The sequence below is a fragment of the Rhinopithecus bieti genome, unplaced genomic scaffold (assembly GCF_001698545.2).
Source record: "Rhinopithecus bieti isolate Rb0 unplaced genomic scaffold, ASM169854v2 scaffold_33374, whole genome shotgun sequence".
In the NCBI taxonomy this organism is placed as follows: Eukaryota; Metazoa; Chordata; class Mammalia; order Primates; family Cercopithecidae; genus Rhinopithecus; species Rhinopithecus bieti.
Window position 1 is genome coordinate 1,297,246 of NW_016814428.1, and position 15,175 is coordinate 1,312,420.

The window sequence follows — 15,175 nt, forward strand, 5'->3', positions numbered from 1 at the left end:
ATAAAATTCTCAAACCTGAAATACCATTACTTTCCTATAAACACCTTATCATTATAGAATATTTTCAATTATGTCAAAATCAGAAGGTGAAACTCTTAGCTTTCCATGTTACACCTGACTTAGTACTGTTCAAGTATGGTAAAAGTGTCCCGAGAACAATGTTCATAATATTTTTCATTGGCATCTTAATTGCATCATGTAGAAGTGTAAAATGTAGAGATAAAGAGCACAAGGCTTATAATTCTACAGTACAGATGGAGACAAAACTGCAATAAAAACATATTTGCAAGTCTAAAAGGAAAATTATAACCCAAGACGCATGGGGAAAATATTTATGTGGAGTTTTAATCCGTATTAGAATTCAGTTGTTTTAACTTGACCATAAATTTAAACAGAAACCATCTTCTGAGACATACATTCTAATAAATGTATCAACAGTACTGATAGTCAACGAAGGGTCAATTTAAACTTATTAGTAACATTTCATTTTTCTATCCAACAAAAATCTATAGTGGTTTGCCCCATTACATATCTGAAACATTGTCTTATGAAAACAAAATGAAACAAAATTAAATAATATTGAAGATAAAAATACTCTGGAAGCACAGGATATCTGACAAGAATCTTCAGCACAAAGCACATCTTTGAAAACGTGAAACGATGACTCTTTGGAGGACAATAGTTAAATATCCAAGAATCATCAGGTTTGAGAAATATTGCTTAATCACTTTCCAAAACACAGTTAGCTGCAAGAATTGAAGATTTCATTAAAACTACCAAGGTCATCATATTTATTGCATCTTTAGATTGCATTTTGAAACAGAAAATTAATAGTGCACCACAGCTTCACCAAAATATATATTTAGGGGCAGGGAGGACCTAAGATATTTATAAACAAAGTATAGACTGTATGTGCTTTTCAGAGGGGCTGAATTAAATATAACCAGCTGCCAACTTTGTGCTCTGACATACTTGAATTAGTGGGTATGTGTATACTAAATTCATTTATTTTGTCTACAATAAATGAAATAAAACACCACCCTATACAATCCACTATTAGCAGTGAGTACAACAGCAAAAAAATTATTGTACAATTTATACATACTAAAATACTTTCTTTCTCTAGAAATAACTCAGAACAAAACCTAATCATCGTAAGACTTAATCTGGGAAATCTCAAATTACAATAGGGAAAACCCAAATCAGGATGTGTACTTGAGCCCAAAACAAAGGTTCCTGGTCATAAGGCTAGAAGATTAGTAAGTGCAAGTGGTAGAATACAGCATGCTCAAATTGTATGCTTGGGTCTTTGTATATTTATCAAACCTTCAAATTAAGTAAGACTAGCTAAAGAAATGTCTTCAGAGCAAGATAACTGGGAATTCTGCATTTCTTTTGCCATTTTTGTTACCCAACTTACACAATGCGCAAAGTGCTAAGCAACACTACAAAAACACATTTACATCAACACTGAAGACCTGGGGAAATGAAATCCAACAATTTTATTTTAATGAGCTGTATTTTCTAAATTTTTGTTTTATTTTCCTGTTTTCATACAGTAAAGAAAACAAAACGCAGCACATTCACATTTTCCCGAGGAACTGTAAAGATGATCTCTACAGGGATAAACGTTGTAAAGCCTGAAGCTCAATCAACTGATGTTGAAAACTCTCAAAGGGAGTAAAGGCTTGATCTCAATGGTCTAGAACATGTACTGTAATTTAATAGAAGAGATGGTCGTCTTAATATTTAATGATTTAAAAGAACTTCCCAGTCCATGCGAAGAGTACAGTCCAAGAATAAATCAAATTTCTGAACGCATTTTATGCTACATATGTGTATACTTTGCGATCCTCAGGTGTTCGTGCCAAATATTCTCTCTCAATAAGTCCTTCAATACGTTTCTTAATAACAACTGGACTTGGTAAGAATCGAGCCTTCAACTGCTGAGTTACCTAAAAAAGAAAGTAGATAGCATTTTCATATAAACACATACAAATTCCTATCTTTCAACAGAACTGATATGTCATTTTAACACTGAGAGATTGAACTTTACTAACTGGATTAACAAAGCTAAAAGCACAGAAACTTTAAAAAGGTTCTGTCTGAAAATGTAATGTATGGTTACAACACACTTCCTCCAATCAGAATGTGAATGCTAAGGATAGCAGTTGAATAGATGAATTAGTTGGAATTATGTTAATGTAGTTTAACTGTTTTGATGCCGTTATCTACTGACTTCTGGGTTACACTCAAAACTTACAGAACTTGGGTAGCCTATGTATTTAAGAACACAAACTCTGGACTCACAGTACCTGGATAAACTCAGCTCTACCACTACTAGCTCTGGGACCTTGGCCCACTGGTGTGTACACTCAATGTGTTAACAGACATAATGCCTTAGAATAATAATGCCCAATCATAAGTGCTTCTGTTGTTCCACGTACTATCAGGATTCTAAGTACTGTGCTACATATAATAATAAAACAGTAACTAAAGCAGCAGTCACAGTCTGTCTATGCACTATTCATCAGTCATTTTGCATGTATGAGTTTATGGTTTGTTTTTTTTTTTTTGAGACGGAGTCTTGCTCTGTCGCCCAGGCTGGTGCAGTGGCATGATCTCCGCTCAGTGCAAGCTCCGCCTCCTGGATTCCCACCATTCTCCTGCCTCAGCCTCCTGAGTAGCTGGGACTACAGGCGCCCACCATCATGCCCGGCTAATTTTTTGTATTTTTAGTAGAGACAGGGTTTCACCGTGTTAGCCAGGATGGTCTTGATCTCCTGACCTCGTGATCTGCCTGCCTCGGCCTCCCAAAGTGCTGGGATTACAGGCGTGAGCCACCGTGCCCGGCCTATTTAATGTTCTTAACTCTGCGAAGTTGTCTCATTTTACAAATGAGGAAAATATGCCAGAGAAGAAAACTGACATCAACAAGTAGTAAATAACAGAGCCAGCAGAGATGAATCTAAACCTTTCTGGCTTCAAAGTCCATGTTCTTTGCTCAAATCCATCCGTGAGCCAGCTTTGCTTCTACTCTTGTTGATCAGCTCATTTCCCAAAGCCATAATGGATTGATAATTCTTTGAAATCTGAAAATTCAGCACTTCACTCTGCAACTACAATTTATCACCCTTCCAGGATTACCACTCCAGTATCTACAAACTTGCTCTCAACCCACCACCTGAGACCTCCCACCCTTTGCCTTTCTTTTCTTCCAGCCTAGTAACAGCTCCTATAGACTTGCTCTCTCCCCTGTAACAGAGCCTAAACTGTATTCAAGATCACTTCAGCTGTACTCTCAACAGGACCTTCTACTTCTGATTCTTTTGGTCCTATCTCATAAACACTATTTGATTAAACCTATATTCTACATATACTGTATCATTATCAACCTACCACAGAGCTCTTTGCTGAGTAAAGATGTAGTTGTTACACCACTTGTGTACACCAGGAATCAGTAAACTGCAGTTACAGGCCAAATGCACCCCACTGTTTCTGTAAAATTTTACTGAAACACAGTCATATGTATTTATTTTTATTAATTTTTTTTGAGATGGAGTCTCACTCTGTCGCCCAGGCTGGAGTACAATGGCACGATCTCGGCTCACTGCAACCTCTGCCTCCCGGGTTCAAGCAATTCTCCTACCTCAGTCTCCCAAGTAGTTGCAATTACAGGCACCCACCACCATGCCCGGCTGATTTTTGTATTTTTAGTAGAGACGGGATTTCGCCATGTTGGTCAGGCTGGTCTTGAACTCCTGACCTCAGGTGATCCGCCTGCCTCGGCCTCCCAAAGTGCTGGGATTACAGGCATGAGCCACTGTGAGTCACATGCATTTATGTATTATCTATACCTGCTTTCATGCTACAATTGGCCATTTACAAAAACATCTGCCAATCTCTGGTGTAGACTGATAACACAAATTTACAGTATTCAAAAGTTCAGCAAGTTCCTGAGCACCATTCTTCGACAAGTATTATTTCAAATTTTTGACAATCCCCTTAAACTCCTCAAACCCAGTCCTACACCAAGCTGGTATCAGGATTTACAGAGAGAAAATAAGCCATTTCAATTTGAAGTTCTTCAAATTCCCACCCTACACAGGTACATTCATCCATACTTACAGCAAACCTTGCTTAGCACATACCCCTGCAGCCTGCCCTGGGTTCTCAGGAAGAGGTATGTTCAGTAACATCTGTGTCAGTACACTACCATCATCATACTCCCTATACAATCCTCACGTTTCCTTTTCTAGAATGTGGTATTGATCACTTCATCTCATTTCTTTCCATTTGTTTTTAAGGATCCCTTCCTTATTAGGATATAAACATGCTCAGTATCCTCCCATTGTGGGGGGAAAAAGCCCAAACCCTTCAACTCTACACTGAATCCTCTAATACTGCTCTCTCCGCCCTTTCCCTTGAGTCAATACTTGAAGGAATAAGCCACTCTTGGTGGTTTCCACCTCCATTTCCCTCTCAAGGCACTACCACTGGATATACACTTTCACGAGTCCAGTGAAAATGTCTGAGAAAGTTAACCTGTCACATAATTGCTAAAGTGTTGATTCAACTTGGTTTTTCCATGATTTTTGATATTACTGACCACTCACTCCTTCTAATTCTCTTCCCTTGTCATAGGGCACTGACATTTTGTTTGCTTTTCCTCCTAAAGCAGTGTTCTCAAATTTGAAAAAACATCAGAATCACCTACACTTCGTGTTAAAAAACCAGACTGTTGGGCCCTATCCCCAGAGTTTCTGATTCAATTCTCAGGCTCTGGTGGAATCTAAGAATCTGTGTTTCTCATGAGTTCCCAGGTGATGCAGAGGTAGCTACTCCAAGAACCAGTGTGAAAACCAGTGCTCTAAAGAGTTTGTTAGTTGTTACACTCACCGTTCCTAAAATGATGAGGGAGGGGTCTATCCCATAGTTCTTTCTTGCTCTACATGCCAACACTGAGCAATTTAATCCACACCTGTGGTTTTAACTGCATTCTCATATAGCTAATTCCCAATGCAACTTCTAGCCCTCGTGTCTATTGTCTTCCACCTGCCCCTGGATGTGCCAATATACAATAAAGTCAACTTGTACAAAAGAATATTAAGTGACATCTGGACCACAGCGGCACATCACATTACCCTTGTCTTTTTGGTTAAAGAAACCAATCTCCATCTACTCATTCAAGCCAGAAACCTAAAAGGCATCTTCAACTTCTCCCTCTCACTTCCCGTTATCAATCAGTAAAGCCTGTCAATTCTACTTCCCAATTATCTTGATTCAGCTTTCTACCCTCTACCAACACTTTACCCAGGTCCTAATCCTCTCCCACCTACCTTAATGGCCTCTTAAGGGGTCTTCCCCTCCTTAGTTCCCCAATTTGTAAAATGAAAGCATTTAATGAATGGTAACCATTATTAATTTTTAGAAATAAAGGGAATTTGTTTACACAAAGGTATTAAATAGCAGTGAAAATTTTTTCTTAATACTTCATGTGACAATATTCTACTATCATTTTTGTTATAAACACATTAGTTCTGGGAGTGTGCACATAGTTGGATGTATCATTATGTTTAATTACCAAGTGAGTACCATACATTTCAGAAGTGTTACATCACTAGAATTTCTTAATTGTAAAATTGTTTTTAAAATTAGTTGCATACAATAATTTTGTTAATAATGTTGCTTTTTTCTATATTAGCCCAGTTGTGAAGAGTCCTCACCTCTGCTACTAGAACATTGTGCTGCATCTTCTTTCTAGATTTCATTATCCGCACTATAGCAGCTTCTATCTCATGTTTTCTGTCGTCGTCTACTTTCTGCCTTGTTTCTTTCCTCTCTGGGTCTGATTCACCTTGTTTGGCAGCAACTAAAATAGAAATAAAGACATTGATCATAAATGTAATTTTAAAATTTAGTTTATAAGCAAGCTTAATATAAGTCAATGTAATCCACAGACAAAACCAATTTCAGCCTCTGAATATAAGTATACATTCAAAAGTGTCTCATTTAATGTTTACTTGAATACTAAATTATCCTTTTAAAATGAGGAATTTAACTTTGAGATAATAAAGTCAATTTTGTTTTATGCAGAATATAATTTCTTATCTGGAAGAAAATAGTAGCTGAAAATATTCAGTAGTAAAATTACCAGTAAATAATTTCTTTTTTTTTTTTTGAGGCGGAGTCTTGCTCTGTTGCCCAGGCTGGAGTGCAGTGGCCGGATCTCAGCTCACTGCAAGCTCCGCCTCCCAGATTTACGCCATTCTCCTGCCTCAGCCTCCCGAGTAGCTGGGACTACAGGCGCCTGCCACCTCGCCCGGCTAGTTTTGTATTTTAGTAGAGACAAGGTTTCGCCGTGTTAGCCAGGATGGTCTCGATCTCCTGACCTCGTGATCCGCCCGTCTCCGCCTCCCAAAGTGCTGGGATTACAGGCTTGAGCCACTGCGCCCGGCACCAGTAAATAATTTTCATTACTTATGACTGTCAGAGGTCAACTATTTTATTACCATGGCTCCAAGTTAAAACTCACCAAAAGTATCTCAGATAGGTGAGTATCTGTTGTCTTACTAACTCAAAATGTAGCTGTAATCTCTAAGGTTTTATGCGGAGACGAGTATGTATTGCCAAGATTCAGTCAGTGAAATAAATAATTTAAAAGTACCACTAGGATGTCAGTTCCTAAAATCTCCTTGCCAAAAATCTCCCTAGAGTTCTGTTACCTAACCATTTCTTACCGTATATTTTATTATGCTTTTTTATGTCACAACCTCATCACAAATTCATACCAGATTCCAATCTTTAGAAGTCTTACTCTATTCTTCCCTACAGTCTTCAAAGAAACTGCTAAGGGATTAAACACAGAATTATTCTTCTCCTGCAACTCTGCTCCAAATGAAACAGCAGAAAAAGAAAACAGATGTTTTATTTGTTCATCAAAAGGAGATAGATGTGAAGTTTCTGGAAGTAGAAATTGTAAAACTGCAAAGCAGCACATGGGGCACTGCTGACGGAGGCATGGGCATAGATAGCCATGAGACAGCAGACTGTACAATTTAGAAGATCATTCTGGTGTGCATATCCATTCAGCTGTTTCTAATTAGAATCCTTTGGATAAAAATACTGCTTTCAGTGTCATTTCCCCAGTGTAAGATTATCAATCTTTTAGTAAAAAAAAAAAAAAAGAAAAAGAAAAATTGATGAAAATAATCTACTAAGAATGATGCTTATGATGCTTCTCCTCAGAAGTTGATGTCATGAAAAAAAAAAAGATAAGAGGTACTGGTTTAAATGGAACTAAAAGACATAAAATTAAATGTAATATGGAAATCTTGAGGGAATCATGGATTCAAAAAGTGAGATGCAAAAGAAATTTTTGAGACAACTGAGGCAATATGGGTGTAAATAGATGACATGAAACTAATTTTCTTGGATATGACATAGGAGATGTGTGCTAAAGTTTTTTAGGGGGAAACTTGAGATATTTGTAAATTAACTTCAAACGCTGTAGCAAACACACACGAGTTCGTATACACACAGAGGAAGGCATGGAGGAAGACAAAATTCTAATGACTGGTAAACGTAGGTCACAGCCATACTGATGTTCATTATGGTGCTTTTCACTTTGTGGATTTGAAAATAAAAAAATACAAAGCTGCAGGGAAAAAAGTAATCGTTTAAACAATCCCTTTGGCTCATCTGGATTTGGTCACCTAAATAAGCGTCTTCTTAAATACCTGCAGAAAAACATAGATGTCAGATTGTGCTGATGATTCAAAATGAGTATTTTTTTTTAAATGGGAGGGGAGGGACTCACTCTGGAGCCTAACACAATACTCCTCCCTTGAGTGCAGCAGAAGGGGTTGCTGTGCATGTGCCTATACATGACCTATATGCATGCTGGGGGATGGAATTTCAGAAAGGCAGGTGGTGAAGACTGTCAACTCTGGAAACCCCCCAGATTAAAATTAATCTAATTTTTTTCAAAGGCAGTGTTATTTTGGTAATTCCTTTAACTTCTTTGCATGAACTTTTATCATGGCTACAGTAAAAGCAGCATAAATAGGTAGGGTCTGAGTCTTTGAATATTTATGTTAGTGAGCCTTTGACAATAAAACCAATGTGGTCACAATGTTTACCACCAAAGAGAAAATTCTGACTTAAACTATGAGTAAGAGCCAAAATCATTTAAAAACCATTCCCAAGAAAAAAACACTGCTTCGTAGAATTTTATTGCTGAAAAGAACTTTTAAGCTCCTCTAGTGAAATTCTTCATCATATATGTTTTGAACATAGCTAAAACACTATATACATGGACTCCAGAAACACACGTAAGGGTTGCACACTTAACATGAAATTCTAAAAATCTATGAAGACTTTTTTAAACATAATACTAATATCTGATATTATTATTGCTGGACATGATAGAATGTGGGATAACAAAGACTGTTAACTTATTTAGGGTACAGTAGGGTGAGGGTAAGGTAATCCAGATAAATATTCCCACATATTTTCTTCTAATTCTAGGATGCAAATGAGCCCTAAAATCCAAAACTGGTATCTGCCCAAATGTATAGTTATGTCTTGCATTGGAAGAAAAATAAATTTTATTCCATGACACTCGCTAGTATAGTTTGCTTTATTCTTAATATGTATTTATGTCAAGACATGGGCCAATCTTGGCTCATGCAGATTACTATGATATAGTCTACAACTACAAGAGAAAGGGGGCAAAACCCTGCCAGAGACACTACTCTGCTCTACAAAGTATACATACAAAACAAAAAGATCAAAATGAAAAAAAAAAATTTAAGTGTGCATATAAAGCTCTAGAATCCATGTAATCTGATAATCAATTGTATATTTAACATTACTTTTAAAAAGACTATCATAATATACAATATAAATAACTAATATCAGCAAATCAGTCATTTAAAAGATCATCTTATTTATCTTAGGACACTGTTTTATTGCACACATATTTGGCTGTAATGAATATATTAGGACTAGGAAGCCTATCTAATACTAGTTTTTAAGCCAAGTAGCAATTAAACATCAATCAGCAAGGGTGGCGTGCCTTTTTTCCCCTTTAAATACACAGAAAACAAGCATTCTACATTATGTTAAATACTTAATGAATTGAATTTTCACTATCAACTTATATGGCTCTATTAAAAATCATTCACATGAGTATCATTTCTGTTTTTAAATTAAAGATGATATGAGTTTTAAGATCTTTGAAACAAAAAATATTTATCAAATATAAATAGCAACATCCCAAACAATCAAACTTTTACATAGGTCCCTCCCAATATGAAACCTCCTAAATCAGCTTTAAAAAGACCTTCACGACTATTAGTTTAACCAGTGAAAAACACATGTTACAGTACTAATAGGTTCATAAATTGTATTCTATTTGTTAAAAAACATGGAAAGAAGTGCTTTGTTCATACCATAAATTACTTTTTAAAATGCTTACTGTAGTTGGATTCAAATGCATTTTGATACAAATACTTATCAACAAAAGCTGCTTTTTTTCTTAAGCCTAAATACCATGTAGCACCAGAAAAGAAGTATTTTTTGAAGACAGAAATCCAACAGATGAGATTTTTTTTCTAAAGAGAAAAATACATAATTTTTTGAGAGGAAAAATGTAATTCCAGATACCTGTTTGAATCTTGACTCTGTGTAGTTTGGATGTGAATTGATCATTAACTGTAAATATATGACCATTTTCTATTTCCTTTGATTTGGGTTCTTTTGTTAGAACCCGCTGTGTTGGTTTACCACAGGCGAGGGACTGTAGGGCTCTAACAAGCTCTCTTTCAGGGATATCTGTCTCTTGCTGAATTTCCTGAAATTTCATCAGATTAACATAATTAGACTTTTTGAAAGATTAAAGTTAGTTAATTAGCAAGTAAACTGACCAAGCAGTAGATAAAAAGAGGTAATTCCATTAAATAAATAATGCATAAAAAAGAATTATCTTGAGTATTATGACACATCATTAAAATCTCCTTATCTGAACAAACTAGAGGAAAGGGTGATTCAAATTATAAAATATTAAAAGACAAGTAACTTTTTTGTTTCAGGAGATACAATGGTTAATCTAAAATATTATCCAGCAGACATTATCAGGAACCTGCTTTAACATTTAGTTTTGTAAAATAAAGTGTTAACCAACATATAATTGCTAACTTTAGAAATATTTTATAGTCTCTCATCCAAGTTTATCCATACTCCTCTTTTGCTTAGTAATTTCTTTCATAGAACAAAGGAAGATAAGCCTGAGCTCAGGCCTTCTACCATACAACGAAAATTTACCATCCAAACTGACCATATGTATGCTTCAATGACCAAATGAAGAAAAAAAACCCTGGAAATTATGTTAAACATAAAAATCAACAAGCAATCTGTGTTGAAGTTCAGGTGATAATCTTTTCTGCATATTATGGTATGAATAAAATGTAATACTAGGGGAGAAAAAGCAGCTCGGTAAAGAATGCTGTGTAATTTTAAATTCACTATTCTGTTATGTCAGTGGGACAGCAAGAAAACTGTAGTTATATGATTTAGTCTCTACATGTCTATAGTGATACGTGATTTTGAGTTTTAAAAGTCTTGACACTAGGATTTATTGCTTTGATGAACTGTATACAGCTGTCTCTTTCTCAGAAGCAGCTTACAAAGAGTGGGCATGAAGATGGAGATATTCAGATTATATGGGTAACTGATCTGGAGAGTCATTCTCTCTAGAGAAGTCTTTGAGCAACAGTTCTGTTCTTCTAAAAAACTGTCAGGTAAGCAAGGATTCAGAGAAATGTGATTTTCAGTGATTCTGCATATTTATTTTCTTCAAACAATCTCTGGTTATATCTACCTACTTTAGGCATTTCAAATACTATAAATGTTAATCCCAGAAAACAGGTGCTATTATTAGAATGAAGATGTTTATTATTACATACACGCTAAAAGTGATTTATTTACATATTTTAGTTATTGCTTAATCATATTCAATGAACCAGAAATACCTTAGGTGATATTTTAAAATTACAGATCATTCCCAGACGTAACTATCATCAAAAGTATTTTACAAAAGTCAGTCCTCAAACCTTATAGTGGGGAATTCTTAGCTGCCTTAGAATGAAATGCCCCTAAAGTCATAAGGTTGTACATATAATGAGAGAGTTAAGCGTAACAGTAGTATACTAGACATCTTTCTATTTAGAGTTAGGAACAAGATAAGGATGCCTATCTTTACTATTACTATTCTACCTGCACTCTGCCTTTTCCTATTCATTATATATACACATGAATACAAGTCTATGCATATACATGAATGTACGTGAACACATTCACCTATACAACAGTATTAGTGTTAAATGAGATCATAACATGAATTTTTGTATTAATTTCTTCAGATTTTTCCGCTTGTAAAAAGAGATTAAAGCTACAAGGAATTTCACAGTACTGTTCTATCATGACACAAGTGGAGATTGAGACTGGATCCCATGTTCTGTTGGTACATGCATTTCCGACTTTGAGCACAAAAACCTGTTTTTCAGAAGCAAATTTCTAGAAATGTACTTGCTTCCTCAAAGTTATAAATATTTTATATTTGTGCCAGGCATGGTGGCTCATGCCTGTAATCTCAGCACTTTGGGAGGCCAAGGTGGGAAAATCACTTGAGCCCAAGAATTCAAAATCAGCCTGGTTAACACAGCAAGATCTGCTCTCTACCAAACATTTAAAAACTAGCCTGTAGTCCCAGCTACTCATGAGGCTAAGGTGGGAAGATGGCTTGAACCTGGGAGGTCGAGGTTGCAGTGAGACATGATAACACCACTACACTCTAGTATGGGCAAGAATGAGACCCTGTCTCAAAAAATTTTTTTTTTTTGGTATTTGATAAATACTAATGAACTGCTTTCAAGTTGCTTAACAATTTAACCCCCCACAACAGTAGTACATGAATATCCACTCCCTCACACCTCCTTCAATACCAGATTTTCTTTCGCTCATGTTTGGCTAAAAATGAAATCTCATTATTTTAATTTGTACTTCTCCATGACCACTATGGGAAAAAACATTTTTATATTTACAGGATATCTGTAATCTTCTATGCTTTCTCTATCTGTATTCCTTGCATGTTTTTATACTCAATTGTTTCTCTTCATACTGATTTAACTGATGCTTTTATAGATTATGGTTTTCAATTTTATACATTATAAATAATTTCTCCTAGTCTCTATTTTAACTTAATATATCTCATCATATAGATGTTATCACTTATGTGGTTACATCTGTTAGTCTTTTACTTTGTTATTTTTGTAATAAATTTTTAAAAGACATTTCTCACATTAAGGTTACCAAAATACTCAAAATTTTCTTTTATTATTTATACAGATTTGCAATTATATTTAGATTTTCACACTTATCTGGAATTTTGTATTTGATGTGATCCATGGAATTGAGGTCTTAATACTACCATCTTCTCACTCCCACAAATAAAAAAAAATTAAATTCAGTTTTTAGAAATGACAAATTTGAGATCTGGCAAAATGGCCGAATAGTTAATAGCTCAGGTTTGCAGCTCTCAGTGAGACTAACGCAAAAGGCGGGTGATTTCTGCATTTCCAACTGAGGTACCTGGTTCATCTCAATGGGACTGGTTAGACAGTGGGTGCAGCCCACAGAGTGTGAGGAGAAGCAGGGCAGGGCATCACCTCACCTGGGAAGCACAAGGGGCCAGGGAATTCCCTCCCCCAGCCAAGGGAAGCCCTGAGGGACTGTGCTATCCAGCCCAGCTACTATGCTTTGCCCACAGTTTTTGCAACCTGCAGACCAGGAGATTCCCTTGTGTGCCTACACCACCAGGGTCCTGGGTTTCTAGCACAAAACTGGGTGGCTGTTTGGGCAGACACCAAGTTAGCTGTAGGAGTTTTTTTTTCATATCCCAGTGGCACCTGGAACCCCAGCGAGACAGAACCATTCACTCCCCTGGAAAGGGGGCTGAAGCCAGGGAGCCAAGTGGTCTTACTCAGAGGGTCCCACCTCGACAGAGTCCAGCAAGCAAGCTAAGACCCACTGGGTTGAAATTCTCGCTGCCAGCACAGCAGTCTGAAGTCGACCTGGGACACTCAAGCGTGGTGGGGGGAAGGGTGTCCACCATTACTGAGGCTTGAGTAAGCGGTTTTTCCCTCACAGTGTAAACAAAGTCTCCAGGAAGTTCAAACTGGGCAGGTGGCAAACCTGCTGTGGCCAAACTGCCTCTCTAGATTCCTCCTCACTGGGCAGGGCATCTCGGAAAGAAAGGCAGCAGCCTGAGTCATGGGTTTGTAAATAAAACTCCCATCTCCCCTGGGACAGAGCACCTGAGGGAAGAGGCAGCTATGGGCCCAGCTTCAGGAGAATTAAACATTCCTGCCTGCCGGCTCTGAAGAGAGCAGTGGACCTCACAGCACGGCACTCCACCTCTGCGAAGGGACAGACGGCCTCCTCAAGTGGGTCCCTGACCCCCATGCCTCCTGACAAGAGACACCTCCCAGCAGGGGTCAACAGACACCTCACACAGAAGACCTCTGACTGGCATCCGGCAGGTGCCCCTCTGGGACAAAGCTTCCAGAGGAAGGAGCAGGCAGCAATCTTTGCTGTTCTGCAGCCTCCACTGGTGATACCTAGGCAAACAGGGTCCAGAGTGGATCTCCAGCGAACTGCAGCAGACCTGCAGAAGAGAGGCCTGATTGTGAGAAGAAAAACTAACAAACAGAAAGCAGTAACATTCAACATCAACAAAAAGAGTGTATACGCAAAACCCCATCCACAGGTCATCAGCATCAAAGATCAAAGGTAGATAAATCCACGAAGATGAGGAAAAACCAGGGCAAAAAAGATGAAAATTCCAAAAACCAGAATGCCTCTTCTCCTCCAAAGGCACAAAACTGGATGGAGAATGAGTTTGACAAATTGACAGAAATAGGTTTCAGAAGGTGGGTAACAATAAACTCCTCTCAACTAAAGGAGCATGTTCTAACCCAACACAAAGAAGCTAAGAACCTGAATAAAAGGTTACAGGAACTGCTAACTAGAATAACCAGTTTAGAGAAGACCATAAATGACCTGATGGAGCTGAAAAACATAGCACGAGAACTTCGTGAAGCATACACAAGTATCAATAGCTGAATCGATCAAGCAGAAGAAAGAAGAAAGGATATCAAAGACTGAAGATCAACTTAATGAAATAAAGCGTTAAGATTAGAGAAAAAACAATGAAAAGGAACAAAGTCTCCAAGAAATATGGGACTATGTGAAAAGACCAAGCCTACGTTTGATTGGTGTACCTGAAAGTGACGGGGAGAATGGAACCAAGTTGGAAAACACACTTCAGGATATTAACCACAACTTCCCCAACCTAGCAAGACAGGCCAACATTCAAATTCATGAAATACAGAGAACACCACAAAGATATTCCTCCAGAACAGCAACCCCAAGACACATAATCATCACATTCACCAAAGCTGAAATGAAGGAAAAAATGTTAAGGGCAGCCAGAAAGGTTGCGTTACCCACAAAGGGAAGCCCATCAGACTAACAGCAGATCTCTCTGCAGAAACCCTACAAACCAGAACAGGGTGGGGGGCCAATATTCAACAATCTTAAAGACAAGAATGTTCAACCCAGAATATCACCTTCAGCCAAACTAAGCTTCATAAGCAAAGGAGAAATAAAATTCTTTACAGACAAACAAATGCTGAGGGATTCTGTCACCACCAGCCCTGCCTTACAAGGGCTCCTGAAGGAAGGACTAAATATGGAAAGGAAAAATTGGTACCAGCCACTGCAAAATCATACCAAAATGTAAAGACCATTGACACTATGAAGAAACTTCAACAACTAATGGGCAAAATAACCAGCTAGCATCATAATGACAGGATCAAATTCACACATAACAATGTTAACCTTAAATGTAAAGGGGCTAAATGCTCCAATTAAAAGACAGACTGGCAAACTGGATAGAGTCAAGGCCCATCAGTGTGCTGTATTCAGGAGACCCTTCTCATGTGCAAAGACACACACAGGCTCAAAATAAAGGAACGGAGGAATATTTACCAAGCAAATAGAAAAAAAAAAAAGCAGGCGTTGCAATTCTAGTCTCAGATAAAACAGACTTTAA

At 37.4% G+C, this 15,175-nt stretch overlaps 1 protein-coding gene across 1 annotated transcript in view; it reads right to left on the minus strand.

Annotated features, from left to right (window-relative positions):
- Nucleotides 1-326: 326 nt before the first annotated feature.
- Nucleotides 327-15,175, minus strand: part of CUL3 (cullin 3) — an 85,794-nt gene continuing 70,945 nt past the window's right edge. Inside the window, 3 exon segments of the mRNA XM_017850272.1 lie at nucleotides 327-1,955; nucleotides 5,727-5,872; nucleotides 9,670-9,856. Of these exon segments, the coding sequence (XP_017705761.1) occupies nucleotides 1,824-1,955; nucleotides 5,727-5,872; nucleotides 9,670-9,856 (465 nt within the window). The 3' untranslated portion in view covers nucleotides 327-1,823.